The sequence below is a fragment of the Mytilus californianus genome, unplaced genomic scaffold (genome assembly GCF_021869535.1).
Source record: "Mytilus californianus isolate M0D057914Y unplaced genomic scaffold, xbMytCali1.0.p SCAF_4, whole genome shotgun sequence".
Lineage (NCBI taxonomy): Eukaryota > Metazoa > Mollusca > Bivalvia > Mytilida > Mytilidae > Mytilus > Mytilus californianus.
The window spans coordinates 68,298,175-68,316,348 of NW_026262690.1; the positions used below are offsets into that span (position 1 = coordinate 68,298,175).

The 18,174-nt window shown below is 29.5% G+C and overlaps 1 protein-coding gene across 5 annotated transcripts in view; it reads right to left on the reverse strand.

Moving 5' to 3' along the window:
• Positions 1 to 18,174, reverse strand: part of LOC127698640 (guanine nucleotide exchange factor DBS-like) — a 75,025-nt gene that overhangs the window by 15,413 nt on the left and 41,438 nt on the right. For all 5 annotated transcript variants that reach the window (XM_052202206.1, XM_052202207.1, XM_052202204.1 and 2 more), the window contains exon 10: positions 2,027 to 2,218. In XM_052202206.1, coding sequence (XP_052058166.1) covers positions 2,027 to 2,218 — 192 coding nt within the window. The remainder of the gene's footprint in view (positions 1 to 2,026; positions 2,219 to 18,174) is intronic.

Here is an 18,174-nt window from a genome sequence, read left to right on the forward strand (position 1 = left end):
ACTGTGACAAATTCATTAAAGATAACATAAGTCAACCATCAAATTATTTATACATCAAATAATTTAAATAATTAACATCATTACAGAACACCTACAAGGAATTACGACAACAATTAGTGCCCTCTTAATGAATGAACAGATCTGACAAACTAAAATATAATTCCTATCCTAGGCATACCTTAACCAATATAAACTTTATTATACATCGTAGCCTGCATTATCGTATTACCTCTCAAATTACAATTCTATTGTTTTAATGCAAGTTTTTTTGTCTTATTATCTACAATAAAATCTACCCATTGACATGTATTGTATTGTTGGAGAACTTTGGTCAAACTTAAACAAAATTTCTGACCCATTATTATCAGACAATTGTCTCTCAGACATGGATTATGGTTTTAGATCAAATTAATTTGATGATCTTGATGTTGTAACTATGTGATATTTTGCTAATTATCAAATTATAAGATTATGCTAATGTCTATCAATTATAAATGATAGTAGGTCTGTTCCGTGTTCAGGTTGATAACTTGTGTAGGAGTTTACTTCACAAATTTACTGTTGTATTTTGGACTTTTATACAGGTATATGCTGGGGGCAATTATTTCTGAGTGTAATTGTCTATAAAGATAACAATTAATTTCATTATAGTGTTTTCACCTTTGTTTGAAACATCATAGATAAGACAAACAAAAAACGGACATTGAACTATGTAATGTTATTTATACTGAAATTGTACTATTTGGGCAGTCAAATTGCATCCATTGTATAAACATTTGTGATATACAGTCACTGACCTTATATCTTATAAGGTATAACGCCTTGTTTGTGAGGTTAGCAATGTAATTTTCTGTAGAGTTTTATTTATGACTTCAATAAAGAATACAGGTTCCCGCTTCAAATTCAAAATTGATGGTTTTAACTAAAAATATTTCATTTGGAACAGTTGTAAAAGTTTCAGTATAAAGAGAGCAACCATACAATGTCTGCAAATATCAATTTTATTTGTACTCAGCTTGAACAGGATAGAAATGCTTGGCAAAGCATGACATTCTTCCTGTTTCTAAGCCTAGTATGAATTAATTTTAGATTATGAGACAATGTATAGTTATTCTATAGATAAACAATCTAGAATTAAATTGGAGTAAAATAAATCTAGAATTAAATTGGACTAAAATAAATCTTGAATTAAATTGGACTAAAATAAATCTAGAATTAAATTGGAATAATATTTTTTAGATAGTTTTAGTACAAAATTTATCACATACTAAATACATGTATTCTAAGCAAGTTTTTGTTGCAGAAATATCATGTATATGCTTTCTCTCTCAAATTTCTTATAGTATTAGTTTGAGATAACTTGAAGAGCAGCACAATGTTTTATTCTAGTTGCACTATTCAAATTTTTATTACAATATGAGGTACCAACTGATTAAAAGCAAGCTCAACATTTGTTTGTAAAATTTTCCAAGCAAAATGCCCCCCTTAGTAAAGATATCTGGACCAAGATGATTGTTCAAGATACCCATTGAAAAAGTCAATTATCCAAATGCTGTAATGGCATGAATAAAATAATAAAAAGGCTATATTATCATTGACCATGAGAACTTGACTTTATTTAGGCAAAAGATAAAGAGTTCTTTTTTGTATATCTTTTCATTAAACATGTTGCATTCATCATACATGTGTTAATGCAATCAATGCTTAAAAAAAATATTAAAAGTTGACAAATGGTATTTCACAAATTCTGTTAGTGCACGGTACAGAAATGCCTGTAAAAGCGAACTGGCTATCCTCTCAAAAAGTTGTGTGTGTTGTTGTGCTAAGCATACCCCCAAAGTATTAGAAAACAGGAAGTAGGTGTCTGACAAGATGCAAAAGCTCAAAAGTTACATCTCATCACTGTAAAGCTGTTGATCAAATACAAAGTTATTCTGTTCAGTAGTACTGGAGTTAGAAATAAGATGGGGGTAGAACTACATACCAACTAGTCTATTACAAACTGCAATTTACCACTATACCTTACCTTATCAATCCTGTCCTGTAAATCATTTGATTTCTGTAAGATTTCACGTCTTTGTCGGACTAGCTGCCGATACTGGTCACACATTCTTTGTAACTCGATACATTTTGGACGTATAGAATCTACAGCATAGTTATCATCCATTATTAAATTCTCTCCTGTGCTTCTCATTCTATCAGCCTGTTCTAAATCCTTCTGTAAAAAAAGAATGAAAAATTTTATAGCTTTTATTGCAATATTTTGAAAAACAACTCAGTCCTCCGTTTATTGACCTACTGTACTCTTCATGTGTGCATTCAAATTAAAATAAAACATCCTTTTGCATTGATAAAGTGACGGAGGTAAATATAACACTGGAAACATATTTTTAACATAGCCAATAAAGCATCAGTTAACATATTATGCTAAGCCAGACACTCACAGTATAACTTGAGTTTCTTATATAATTACATTGTTAAACGTGAAGACAAAAATTGAAATATCAACTAAATCAAGACCAATACTTATATAATAATAATGAAAATTTCACTCCAAAGATTTAAATATTCGATATCATGTTGGATGAAAGGATATCACATTTTACATTAATTAGTCAATATTTCGTCAAACCTGATGCCATAGAGTCTACTATATGTTATAGGCAAAAATGTGACATGTCTTTTGTGAATAACATCAATTTATCATGCACATATACCACTAGTAAATAAAAATCAAGAAGGTAAATTTAGTTTTCTTAAAACCACAAAGACCTGCTTTAATAAATAATGCATAATTCTTGATGATAACAGTCAACATTCATAATTCTTGATGATAACAGTCAACATTCATAATTCTTGATGATAACAGTCAACATTCATAATTCTTGATGATAACAGTCAACATTCATAATTCTTGATGATAACAGTCAACATTCATAATTCTTGATGATAACAGTCAACATTGTTGCATTGGAACCAAAAAATGCAATATACAATATAAATGATTCTAGAGGTTAATTACTGGTAATGGAATTATAAATAATTCACTGGTATAAAATATCTAAAACATATTGCTGTTGGTTTTTACTTGAGAGAATCTAGAATATTAACTTATCCTGATATATTTTATCAATACAATAGAATCAATGGTAAAGACATGAGACGCAAAATCCCTACATGCAATTGACAAAACCTAGAACAAAGAAACAACGCTCTCATGATGTTCTTTATCTCCAAGTAACAGTGCGGACTTAATCTGTGAGCAAAAGCTCAAATATTCAATACAAGGTACAGAAAACCCCTAGTATTGGTTTAGGTGAAAATCTTTGATAGATATCGGCATGGCTACATTTGAGCATTGAAGCACACAGATACAGGGTAATATCAACGAACTACAGTATAAATATTAAGCAAAGAAATGAAATCGTACATATACGGCCATTGTTTGTCTGCCAATATAAAGTAATCCAAAGTGTGCTGATGTTGTGATGTTACTTTCTTAACTTGCATCTATTTTTTTTTAAAGCTACCATGTGATCTATTACTGTACAGAGGCCTCTACAAAATTTCTTGATACACAAGACTGAATTACCAAGAAAATTATCTGAAGCTTTCATGAGGATTGTTTTTCAAAAAAATTCTTAAAAAACAAATGTATTCACGTTTACCAATTCACAAAATGTATAGACTGCAAAGAAAACAGTTTAATTAAAAAAAGAAATAAGATATACAAATTTTCTATAAAGCATAAATTTGAAGGTTAGACATTTAATATGCAAGATCTTGCCATTTGTTTGGTTTTTTTTTCATTTGCACTAGGTTATTGTTTCATTTCCCTTGTTATTATTTTACTACAATCTAGATCCACCCATTTCTGCATTAAAAATGTATAGCAATAAACAAAATAAACATGCAATAAGCAACAAGGATGAATGATCATGAAGAAAACTTGTACAAGTCTTGATAAGTAATAATCCCTATGCATTGTGGTGTACCGACTAGCTTCCGTAACTATGACTGCATACAAATATAAAATCTCTTCCTAGTTTACAGTATCAACTTACTTTATCATGTCTTTTCCCATTTCATCCAAAACTTTTAACTTTCCCACATAAAACACAACAGAATTACTTTGAGAACAAACATATCAAGAGTTCATGAGAAGTAAGAAACAGTGTTGAACGATTTTCCACCTGACAGAAAACAGGACATGAAAACAATGTGTACAATTACATTACATTACCTCAATTTCTATATGATAAAGATTACCATAATTGAGCAAATCAATTGGCTTTAATAATAGATTTTCTATGTTAAAGATGGTACATAATAATGGTTATTGATATTTGACACAATCATTATATCATGTTATACAATTTTACTCAAACTTATTTACTTTCCATGTGTTTCTAGGGGACTACAGTTCACAGTAGAAAATATGATAATTTTGATTGAGAATCAGTTGGATCTTTAGTGTCCTGTCTGATCTTCCAACCATACTCAGAACAAGAACATTTAAATAATGAACATGAACCATCCATTGAACTATATAGACATGCTGAACAAGACTTTTTAAGTGCTAAACTGTTAGTTCATAAGGACACATTGCTCAATCAATCTCCCAGCAAACTAGTTTTTTTTTACTCCTATTGCAGTATATATAAATATGGAAAGCAAAAAGGAAAAAGCTATAGGTTCTTTTTAAAACATTTGTTTTGAACAGGACAGGGATTGCAATAACCAAATTCTACCAAGAAACAAAGAAAAGATTTCTAAATTGAGAATCCGTTTGAAAAAAAAATAATTTGCAATGTATACAAGCTATAATCTTTAATGTTGGCCAATAGTCCTAAGCAAAAAATTAGTTTAAAATGATTTGGAATTTTTTCTTGTTATGGAATATCAAAATTGAAAATGCCTTTTTGGCTATGGTAATTGAAAAGAAGAGATATATTTATGAATTCATGACACAAGACATCTACATGTACTTTGCAAAACCCCAAAGCAACGGAACAGAGCTCTTATTGCTGTTCTTCATCCCTAAGTCAAAGTAAGGCCTTCAAAATGAGTAACAGCTCACATCTCACTGCAAGTTCTAGTCAATCTCTATCGGCAATTACAAACAGTAATAATTTTAGTCTGCTATTTTGTATTCCTTAAAATAATCAGAAACTAGAATCTAATATGTTATCTAAATGCAGCAAATACATTCCAGGTTAAATGAATATTATTTTCTACATCACCTCTAAACGTGACATGAAGACTTCTATATCAACATAATGTACTTCTTCCTTCTCACCCTCCCATTTCAATAACACATACTCCCCTTCTTCATTCATAGTTTGAAAATATATAGTCACTCAGTTGTGCACAAAGAAATGGAACACATTCAAACAACTTGAGAAATCAAACTGTATAGACAGAAAAATCCCAATACAAATCTTGTATGATTCAACAAGCTATGTCCAAAACTGAATGTTGTATTTGGAACGCTTGAAGCATTTGATTTACATAGTTTATTAAGAATGATGAGAATCCATGTATTTAACTGTATATTTCTCTAAGAGTCAATTCATATAAGCAGCAAGTTCGAGCCTGCCTTGGTAAAAACTTTGGATTTGGTAATATTGTGAAATGGTATTTATTTTTGTTAAAGAATTTTAATTAGCTTAATTAAGTGGGAGTGTTGTGTGTATTGGCAGCTTAATTTTGACTTTTGTCCTTGTAACATGAATATAAATTCTTGTACTTCTTTGTAAAATAAGAACTTGTTTTACAAAAGGAATTTGTAACAACAAACATAATATTGCTTTTGTTCCTGTATTTAACAAGAAACAAATATTAATTCATAACAACAATATTTATTTTTTTTTTAAATTTACATTGACATGGGCATTCTAAAAATTTAAACCTACTCATAAAATTACCGGAAAATATACTATCAAGGAAGAAAAACAAAGAAATGAGACTTAATTTATAAAAAAAAAAAGAATAATGATTCTTTGTGTATAAATCACTTTGCAGTTCTAGTTCAATATAATAAAAAGTGATCTTGAATACCAATTACCAGTACATCAATGACTGATTGAAGGTGTTCTCATAGTAACTCTTCTACTGTTAGATTAAAAATAGGATCTTCATCATTCAATTGATCAAATTAACATGTTAAAGCATGACTTGAGAATGATGCTGAATGTTAATTATCTCCCCTTGATCAGCTAGACAAATAGATGCTCTAGGACAATAGGCCAAAGACCACAATTAATGATCCCGCTTTTCGTTGTCCACGAATATAGTTCCTTTTAATTAGAGTGTATTTTTTCTTAATTTTTTTTCTTTCCCTTCCTCACTCATTTCTTAGATTTTTTTGGATGGAAATGAAAGAAGAGAGGTGAAATAAACTTTTGGATGTTGTATTTTAACTGATTTTGATATGGAAAGAGTAATTAGGCCAGGTGCAAAAAGGTGATATTTACAGTTTTCGGAACATCTCTTGACTTGTCCATAGGGGTATGGATGTGTATTGGCTAAATTTGTAAGATGCTGGGGAGCGATATTTCTGAATGTTTGATATATGTTTGGACTAGTACTGTACTTTACACACACAAAATATTTGACAAAAAGAACCGGAGCATTTTTTTTAATGAAACAAAACGTTATAAAGAACTAATAGAGAATTTAATTGTGGTCTGTGGCCTAAGAGGTGAAATTCAGGAAATATTGAATTTGTACTTTGACAACTTCCCTGAATGATCTATTGGTATTAATTTGTCAAACTACATGAGAATAAATGATTTCCACTTTTATTTGATAGAAATTTTGTAAAAAAGTGACATTTCAGCCTACATGCCCAAAATTGAACTTTTTCAGTTGTTTCAATATTTTTACAAAAGTAGCATGCTTACTTTCTCTCTCACAGGTTTTTCTGATTTTCTACTTGTGTTTGTGGTACCTAATGTAGATGTTTAACTCATTTTTGAACACTAAACATACAAAAAAAGTAGATAAAATCAGAATAAGAGTGCAAAATGTGCTGCTTTAATGGTCCTAGTCTAACGGTCAGTATGAAGCAAGTGAAAAATGAGGTTCTATGCACATACAAGTTGAATTCCTTTTAGCAGATTTCACTGAAACTGTATCAAAAGCACTTATTACTGGTTGTTTGACCTTGTCTGTTTCACAGACTACCTTTATTTTCTTTTGTTTGATAGCTAGTGGTTAAAATATTGGCCTTTTGAGGCTGAAATTTCATGCCGGTTTTAAAAAGTAAAGTAAATAACTTTGCATTAGATCATACTGTCTACATATATAGTTGAAAGTGACAGTCTTGTTACATCCAGGCTCCATGTTTTATCATATCTGAGCAAAGATTTGAGCAAAAAGAAGCATATCTTCATCTCCCATATCATTTATATGCTTTTTAATATGCAAATGTGGGGAACGACCTAAATTGACAACCTGTTTTTTTAAGCTTGACATTGCTGAAGACCATTTTATTCACATGTGTTATGCTATTTGAAACTTATATTTCCATTAAAAGTACATTTATAACATGTAAAAGGTTTTTTTATAACTTAGCAACTTCAGAAAATTGTGGTAAGTGAAAAATATTACATTTCATATAAGGCCTCACTTCATTTGAAAACCTCTATTTTTTGGCACAGGCCCATATGAAATTTACTTCTGGCCATTTTTTATAAGTCTGAAACATGAAGTATGCTATCTGTTGCTTTTAATAGGTAATAACTTATACATAGAGACATTAAAAAGTGTAAGTTTTGGTATATTTTGGTTTTTAGAAGCCCAAATTTGATAGTTGAAATTATTCTAATTCAACGCCACAATTCAGCACCCAAATTTCAGATATAAAAAATGCCACAATTTTTATAATTGGTATCATATGGCTTTGAAACTTTGTAAACTGTTTCATAATACACTAAGCTTAAATCATACCAAGTTTTATTAGAATTCGTCAAGGTTTAGACCCCTTATAGGCCAAAGACCACAATTAATGATCCCGCTTTTCGTTGTCCACGAATATAGTTCCTTTTAATTAGAGTGTATTTTTTCTTAATTTTTTTTCTTTCCCTTCCTCACTCATTTCTTAGATTTTTTTGGATGGAAATGAAAGAAGAGAGGTGAAATAAACTTTTGGATGTTGTATTTTAACTGATTTTGATATGGAAAGAGTAATTAGGCCAGGTGCAAAAAGGTGATATTTACAGTTTTCGGAACATCTCTTGACTTGTCCATAGGGGTATGGATGTGTATTGGCTAAATTTGTAAGATGCTGGGGAGCGATATTTCTGAATGTTTGATATATGTTTGGACTAGTACTGTACTTTACACACACAAAATATTTGACAAAAAGAACCGGAGCATTTTTTTTAATAAAACAAAACGTTATAAAGAACTAATAGAGAATTTAATTGTGGTCTGTGGCCAGCACAAAACAGCATTTTCAACAAAAATAAACTAAATCTTTTGTACAAATCAATTGACCTCGAATTACAAAACCACAAGAACGTGTTAAATGACCTCTGACTGACTTTTCATTCACATTTTGTGTTTGAGGTTAGTTCTCCATACTTGTACCTTAAGGGACATTCATGTCAACTACCATGTTGTTACAACCTGTCAATACTTTACATATTAATATAGATGTAAAATAATTTATTTACCTTCCTTCCACATACCTGACCCAGTTGTCCTAGATGTAACTGTCATTAGAATCAATACACAAACGCATGATCTAATTTTTCCTATAATAGCATCTTACTGCATGCTCAACATGTCCAGTCAGCCGAATCGAAAACCTCCAAAAAATAGATGCATGTTGGATCTGGTCCTAACCTTAATTTGCTGGGTAAATTACTATAGTTGCTTCATTTCTAAAATTGCTGAACAACAATGACACAGTGCAATTATTTGAATAGACTCAATTTCAATAAGAAATTCAATTTTCCCTTCCTATCTGAAAAATCTATTGATTTCTTATAAATATGTCAACAGTTACTATTTTTAAACCAATTTTAATATAATGTATAGGCAATTAAAATAGGACAGATTTCATCTCAGGGTCACTTCAACAATTCTATCATTGGGCAAAAAAATAATAAAATAGAGTAATCTTTTAAAACAAAATTAGAATAAGGAATGTTAAATATAAAACATCAATTTTAGTTTAAATTAAGAAAAAAAAAAGCATTTATTGATGTTTAAAATATTTAGCATTTTTTACATGCAATTTTTTGTCAATAAAATTATCTTATTTAAAAATTCATTTTTTATGATATGATAAGAAAAGAATTCTTTGATATCGTAGTAATTTGTATTCAGAATATCAAATATAAGACACCCAAGAAGACTTTTTTTCATTACTGTTCAGCAAAAAGTTCAAAGTTCCCATCTGTGTTTCAAACTTTAACCATGTACATGACTTTGTGCATAGGCATATCATGAATAAACAGCAACCCAGCAACACAAACAATGTCTCTAAAGTAAATGGTGAATGTAGAATTTAGTCCCATAGTATCCTGATGGTTTGTTATCAAATGATTATAGACTAGAGTAAATGATTCATTTGTCCTGTTAATGATCAAACTCTAGATCTACACTGAAAGATGCAAACATGGTAGTCATCCCTGCCTTTCAAGTCATACATAGTGTTCAAACTACTTCTTACAACAGATTTATTTTACAAAGTATACAAACTACTTCTTATCCACATATTTATGCCCATTAACCTTTCTTTTTTCAATTTGACCCTTATAAGTTCATTTATAGGTGCAAATAATTGATTCGGTTAAATATTGAATCTCATTTAAACACCATAAATAATTGAACATTATATTTGACTGAAACAATATTTGACTTTGACAAAACAGAGAGGTGTTATTTTAATTTCATTGATTCACCATGCTTATATAGAGGTACAAGATCAAAGTAACACAGTTCTGACAATCCCTAGTTCAAACAGTATAGACATGTAAAGCTGTTAAGCCTCAACCCCAGCATAAAAATAAATAATAGAGCTTGAAATATTGAAAACAAAACTTTAAGTATGCCGTCTACTTTATAAGAATGCAAATAATTATATTACAAACAAGGCAGATTTTCTCTTCTCAAAATTGTACTTTTGGGTTATTTATTGGGAACCAGTACTGACACATTTTCTTTTTTACTGTCTCACATTCTTTAACTTGTCAACTTTTGCACCATGCATACACTATGACTAACATGTGCAATATTTATTAACATTCTTTGATCTTTTTAAATGCAACCATCAAAATACATCATAGTGAAGTAATTGACAATGCATATCTCCTGAGTAAAGTGAATGATGTACATATAAAGTCAGTGTGCCTTGAACAGGAACCATTAAGTCATTTAAAAAGGTCTCGTAAAAAACACAAAATCATACATATCTACACAAATACTCAACTTTCATAAGTTACTGTTTGCTACAGGAAAAAAAAGTTGACTTTGATATCAAATTAAATTAAATCAAGCTTAAAGGCTATAAAATCACAATTAAAGAGATGAATTGATATAGATTTAGTCAAAGTTTATAGCATATTTATCATACTTTAAATCCTGTTTGTAAAAATAAACAACAGAAAATATAAGGGTTTATATTACAGAATGCTTTTAAGCAAAACATTTTTTTCCAACAATCGACTATAAAATAATTCAAGGATCAATAATTCCAGAAGAACAAACTATGTACAAGTAAACAATGGCCAGTAGTGTAAAAATAAGGTCATAGTGCCCTACTTATGGTATAGATATATTAGATTACCTAAATACATGTATACATGTAATATATTTTTGGAAGTCACATTTAAAACATAAATTCAAATGTTAAAATTACTGAGTGCTGAAGCGATGTTAAGCTATCATCAAAAATCATATTACTAAAAAATATTCATAACATTTCCTGATACAAGATTCAAGTGCAGACAGGTTTCCAGTTTAGCAGGGTTTGATTTAGACATATTTTCATACATTTTAACTGATCTTTAGCCTAAAACCTGATTATTGACAATGATGGATGAAATGTAGGTCATTGTGACTTTCCATGCTAAGTTACATGAGTATACATGACCTAATTTTTGTAATCAATATAAACTGAATATAAATTATAGTGTGTATATACATGCATGTAGATTTTGGAGTACTTCAGTACTTTTCCCTATAAATGGCAGCATTAAAGTTATGAATCTTTAGAACTTTTTTCCTATTTGCTTATTTTTTGTCGTGTCTCACATGAAGTACTCCATGAACATTAATGCAGAAACACCTGTTAATGGATAACTTAATACATAAGATAATATAGTGACGATTTGTTAGGTAATTTGTCATTAATCAAAACGGCCACAAAACCATATTTTCACACTTTATGTTTCTTGAAGTTATACATGTTATTGCTTTAGGCTTATTGGTTATTGTTTTGCCTACAACTTTAGGTAATAATAATAATGCACTGATTGTCATGAACTTAGGAAAAATGGGATTAATATACATTATTGTGAGAGATATGGTGTTGTTGAACCAAGCTTGAAAAGTTTGCTGGGAGGCTTCAGTCAACCTCATGAATCAGTTGTTTCATCAGACATCTACTTTACAATCTTGTCTGGCACGTATATCTGGATATATTGCATATTCTTTATTCAGTTTAAAGTTAGATTTTTTTTCTTTGTAATATTCAAAATTTGATTCTTTAATTACTGTATTGATGAGACATTCTAAGCAATCTCACAAGTTTCATTTGACTAAGAGAACAAATGAAAAAAACAAAAAACACTATCAATATCAAGAAAATCAGATAAAAGACCTTTAAAAGTTTCAGAAAAAAAGAAATGGTAACCTTCTGTCTTAGAATAATTCGAGAGATCTTGTACATATGAAGAAGAAGAGTTGAAGTTTCAAAAGGGGAAGTTAAACTACAGGTACAGTGTGGGATTTTACCAATTTTTTGTAATGATGAAATCGCTTTGACTTTCATAAAAGAGGCTCAGTTAAGATTCGTTTGATATTTTTAAGTTCAAATGGGAAATGGTCCACAATAAAAATTGTACTGCTGACAACAGCAAAGTTTAATATGGCATAACCTCACATGACCTTCTGAACCAGGTGAGCTGTAAACAGTTCAAGATTATTTCTCATGCAGATTTAATGAGCACTTTTTTTTCATAACTTTAAAGGAAAATTGATATATATAATTTTCCACTTTATTATCTATACCAAACACCTGGAATACCCTAATATGATTTACAAAAACCGTCATTTAAATATCACATTTCAATAATTGTAAAATTATAACCATTATTTTAATCAATAAATCATTACTTTTTAGTTGATTCTCAAACAAAGAAATATCTATTTCACTAATGTTGAAAACAACCATTTTACAAATTGAATTAATAATCCTCCCTGATGGACTATCAGGGGCAGTATGATTCATCAGTATGGTCTTGACCACCCAAAGCCATCCAAAGAAACACATACAATAAAGAAATAAAAAAAAACCTTAAAATTACGATGAAAACAAATCAGAGTAAAAAACTTTACCTACCTACTAAAACATGATCATTCCCTATTTGATTTTTTATATTTTTAAAAAGACAGGAGACAAACCACAACTTCACTCCTATATCCTTCTCAACCAACGCTTTACAAATCATTCACTACAAACCTACTTACGTAAAATTTCACACAAGAACATTGCCTTTTTTATTCAAATAAATAATGACAAAACGGTATGTATACCTATAAATTCATCTTGTCGACATGGCCTAAAATTTGAATATTTACCTTTTAAGTACAGGTGAATAGGTATTAAATAAATTTCATTTGAAATTGATCACATAGGATGGAACACTATTTTCCTATTAACTTTTAACAGTAAAGGGTTTTGTATACTTATCTGTGGGTACCTATTCATGTTTGTTCATGCTTATAACAACTATATATATACTATAATCCCATAATCAACAAATACATAACACTGTTTGACTACTATATAGTAGCACCAATCTGAAACCGATTACATACATGTAAAAATTAGTTCAAAAGCAGATGGAGATTACATATTAAAGGAATTATCAATGAACAAATTCAGTGGGTCATATGTATAGTTAAACATTTATTTATGTACCAGAAAGAAACCTCTTGAAACTGAACCATTTTTTTTTAATGTTACACCTTTTTGATCATTTTCCATTAGTGGATATTAGTTTTCCATGTGCAGCTTGTGTCGTAGAATTAGTGACTTTTTAATTTTCAATTTTGTGCTAAATTTTAATATGGGAAAAAAAACTCAGAAAAAATAATCATCAATATGTCAATGGCTGGTCTAACACCTTTACAAAAATTTTAGACTTGCCAATATTCTCTATGACACCTACAAAAGTTTAGATTAAATTCATATCTCACTGACTCAATTATGATCTACTCAACTGAAAAAGGCACAATGAACAATATTTTAATTGGGAATTGACCAATAAGCCAAAAGATTAATGTTATTGTGATCATCTGAAATTCCAAAAAGAAAATATTTTAAATTGGGATAAACACAAAAATCCTGTTACATAACCTAAGAATAATTGAATATTTTATTATATAATAGTTTATGGTCGAACAATAACAGTCTAATGATTACATAAGTTTGCTCCTTAATATCATTGATTGTTACCAAGTTTGTTGAAGAGTAAAGCCGTACTATCAGTTAAAATACATATATTTTAGAGGATTTTAGGCCTAATAATTCTATTCCTTTTATTTATATTAGTAAAAGAATATGGTTGGTAAATGTCAATAATACAGCAACCCAATGACAAGACAAGTAAATAGGAAAGACATCTACAGCCTTAAACAGTAGACAAGTGCCTTCAATTATGTATTCTGCATGCAACAAATAATTTTCATTCTATACATGGCAAAATATTTAGTTATAAAATGACATCAAACCCAAGTAATTTTTATGCACATGTATTAATGAAATAATAATTCTAGGGAGATATATCAAGTTTAACAACTGTGAAAATATATTACTTCTTATCTTTACATTCCTGTCCTAAATTTTTCCACTTTCAATATAGTCAGACCTTTTGTATGTAAATCAGCTTTGGATTTTTTCATTTTTTAGTGAATAAACTTTTATTCTGTGCAACAGAAATCATAAATAATTCAGAATAGTTTATAGTAATTGATTTTTGCATAAAATAGTCAGAAAATAGACAAAAACTTTAACTAAACTTTTGCTTCATACTGTGTTTCTTGATTAATAGATTAGTTTTTAGTAAGGTGGCATAACTATAATTGCATCAATAAATGTTCAACCTAACGCAACAAAACAAAGGAGTCCTACCTGACACAATGCATGCTACTAGAAACCATAAAAATCCAGGTAGACTACAAAAATACTATCATCCTAGGTATCATTTGTAAACTGCCAATACATTCAACAATCTAAGCTTGGAGATTTTATTTCCTGTCAGGGGCCATGAAAGGATCAACTGCCTTAGAAAATCAACTATTTGAACTTGAACAAATACTTTAAAATCTAAATATTAAATGTTTTTCAGAAACAACAAAAATATATAGAAAAGCTTAAAGAATGACAAAGGAATGGGAATCTTAACAATTTTTAAACCTTGCTGGTACCTCAATTGATTTGTCATAATTCACATCAATGAGGTTTCTTTGTTGACAAATCTGTTCTTACCTGAGAAGGGTACAAGTTGGGCATACAGGAAGTCGACCAACGCCATCTACGATATAACGGCATCTTGATGAATTAAAATTTAAAGGTAGACTAGACAACTCTGCTATTCTGGATAGAGGTTAAAACACTTGATAAACAAAACTGCATTTAAGTTGTTCATTCAAATAAAAACAGGTGTGTTTTCGCCTTCTCCAACGCAAGTTTACTCAAAGACACTACTTTTTTCTTTAATCTTCAGAATTAAACAGGGTAAATGAATCATTGAATTATTAAACCACAACTTCCTCTGCCTCTTTGTTATTTTCTATAGCACAGATCTTGATCTCAATAAATTTTTGAAATAGATTATTATATTCACTATTCATTCGAGACTTCCTAAGAATGATTTTTAAAATTCAATCAGTTAATTCATCCCATTTTCCAGACTTGTTCTGAATTAAACTAAATCCAACATACACGATCTAGCTGAAGAAAATATGAAACTAAGTCAAGTTTTTCTGCACTTGTCATAAAAATTTCCTTGTTTTAAAAAAGTTTAAGTCTTTCCACCTGAACAGCTGTGGTGACGACAGTGATCACAAATATCGTGACAATGTTGATTTTTATCAAATATTAGATATCCAAACTCATATGCAAATGATTTTTTTTTCCAACTCATTGATAATGTTTATCACAATTCACCTGCAGCTTATGCAAACTATACTCTATATGTCTTTTCAAATGATCTTGAAAATTTATCATTTCTTTTAGGTCTATCCCTGCCAGCAAAGGTGTAAACTTGTCAAATTTGTAGATGTAACAAATCTGACAATTATTTACCTATGTAAGCCTCTTGGCAAATATGAAATTCACAAAGTAGGTCTTTCTTCACATAAAATAATCAGTAATGCCTTAATCCTTAGTATTTCACTAGGTTATACCCAAACAACTTTGTGGTTCTTCTCGTCAATATAAATAATCACTTTCAACAATCGGTAAAATTAAATCTCAGAAGCTCCTTTATTTGTTTATGTCGCTTACTAATTGTTCATATTTCCATTTAAAATTTTTCAATAGAACTCAATTATCACAATCAGACATCACTAAGCTGTAAATAATATGTTAATTTTCAAGTCAATTATATGGCTAAGATCTTTCAAGTTCTTTTTCCCTTTATATGCAAAATTTAACAAAAGAAATCTGCTAATCAGTACCCATTCTTGTCAGTATGTACTTTACAAAAGAAAATAAAAGTGCAGACAGATCCATAAACAATCTTCTATTTCCAAAATTTTTTGTAAATTCAAAACATAAAACTTTTAGGTTTTTTATACCTAACTTATTTATGTATGTTTAAGAAAAGAATATATCCCATTGATTTAACTATCCAAATACAAGACAGGACAAGACAAGACTAGTGACTTCTATCTCCACTATAAATCTAAGGTCAGTGTTTAATCATTATTCAACTAAAGTAATGTTAGGTAGCTGTGTCCATTAATTCATTAATCCAAAAACACCAAAATGTCACAAAGCTGTCATCAATATCGTAGATCAATCTTAGATAAAAACTTAAGCTTGTCCATTTCATCTTGTTAATGTTATAATTCACAAGTTTATCGAAACATCTTGCGTCCCCTTTCACCGATTGGAGGAGAAAGTTTTTAAGATTTCTACAAATCTTCTTTGCTTTGGGGCTATTATGGTAAATACATGTAATTACTGAAAGTCACATGGAAATCCTATTAGGCTGATCATACAACCGTTACAATGTTAAATACTGATATATCAGGTATTAACTTTCAAATTTCATGTCATATGTTTTGTTAAGAAAGGTTACATGAATTATATACCATTTTCTGTCATTCTTCCAAAAGTCATAACAAGGCCACACTGTTTGCTTGTAAGATATATCTAACTTTGTAAGTTACAGTTTCCGAAAGAAAGTTTATTCAGAGCATGCTATAAATCACATAATATAGTTTTGATATCCCAAAACAAAACTAATGTACAAAATACACCTTAGATGTACAATATTAATAACACACATGCAAAAATTTGCATAGAAGAAATGTGTCTATGTATTTCGATACAGTGAACTAAAATATCATAAATTCCTTTTTAACTTTTAAAAATTCTTTCAAATGTGAGAAACTTAAAAAGACATATCAGCAAAACTATCTCAACACTATCTACAATCATCACAAGTCTACTTTTGTTCAAAATTACGTCCACCACACAAGTCTAACAATACCACTACAAAAAATACAATGACAGTTAAACAGAATGTCCATATCTATCAACAACAAACTGCGTACTCCGAACACAAAAAGATAATATATCTTTATCTTTGTTAAAAATTGACGCAGTTGAAAAACTAAATCTTTAAAATCAGTGTTCCTCAATTGTGTAATTAAAATTCTACTAGTATATGTTTGTACAAAATATAATGTATAGTTGAATATCCATTCCATCAAGTTGTGACATGCTTCAATAGGTTGTTTTTCCCTACAGTGTCAGTGGAACCATTAAAATTTAAAAACACTCTATATATTGTTCAATGATCTATATATGTTCCTTTTTTAGTTAACACAAGCTTACAAAATGAAAACTAATAAAAACTATATCTTGAAGGCATTGCACTTAAAACTCGATTCTTCAACACAACACGTAATATACAATTATCCTACTTTTTAATACTGTATTTTGTTATATCCTAAAAAGCTCAATCAAACAAAACAATCTCAAATTTAAAAAAAATCATCATAATGGGGGTAAATAATTTATTTTAATTTCAAGTAGAGGCACTACAGTAATAATAGTACTTATATTACAAAAATAATAATATCCATTTTAATATTGTAAACTCTAGGTGAGAGGAAATGTAGCTTCATAATAGATGTCTTTGGTTAGGGGTTAAATTCAATATTCTATATAGGAATACAAGGAGATATGTAGAAAGAATCAATGAGAATGAGACAGCAATGATAATTAAACATGTATAGGTGACAATAAAGTCTGCTCCACTAATATTATGGCAAGATCAAAATTGAGTCTTGACATGTTATGCAGAAATTGACAGACATGCCCAAGACCTGAAATCAACACTAGTCATTTACGTTTTAGAAATAGTAACATACAGCAGCACGGAAACATTCTACACATGTCATGAATCTGTAATCCTGTTACGAGACACCACAAACATTTGATGACATTTTTTGTTTTATGACAACATTATACCAAACAAACAGTAAAGCTTATTACATGCCCAATAAAGACAGGTGACAAAACTTTTAAATGTTAATAGGATTTCTAGAATTAAATTGTTAACTTTATAGCTCTATGTATGACGATAGTATAGGATTTACTCTGAACAAAGATTTATGTTTTTCTTACCTCCCAAAATAAAAAGATATACAAAAATTAAATCCTTTTCTGGCTGATTTTTGCAATAGTTTCACTAAAAG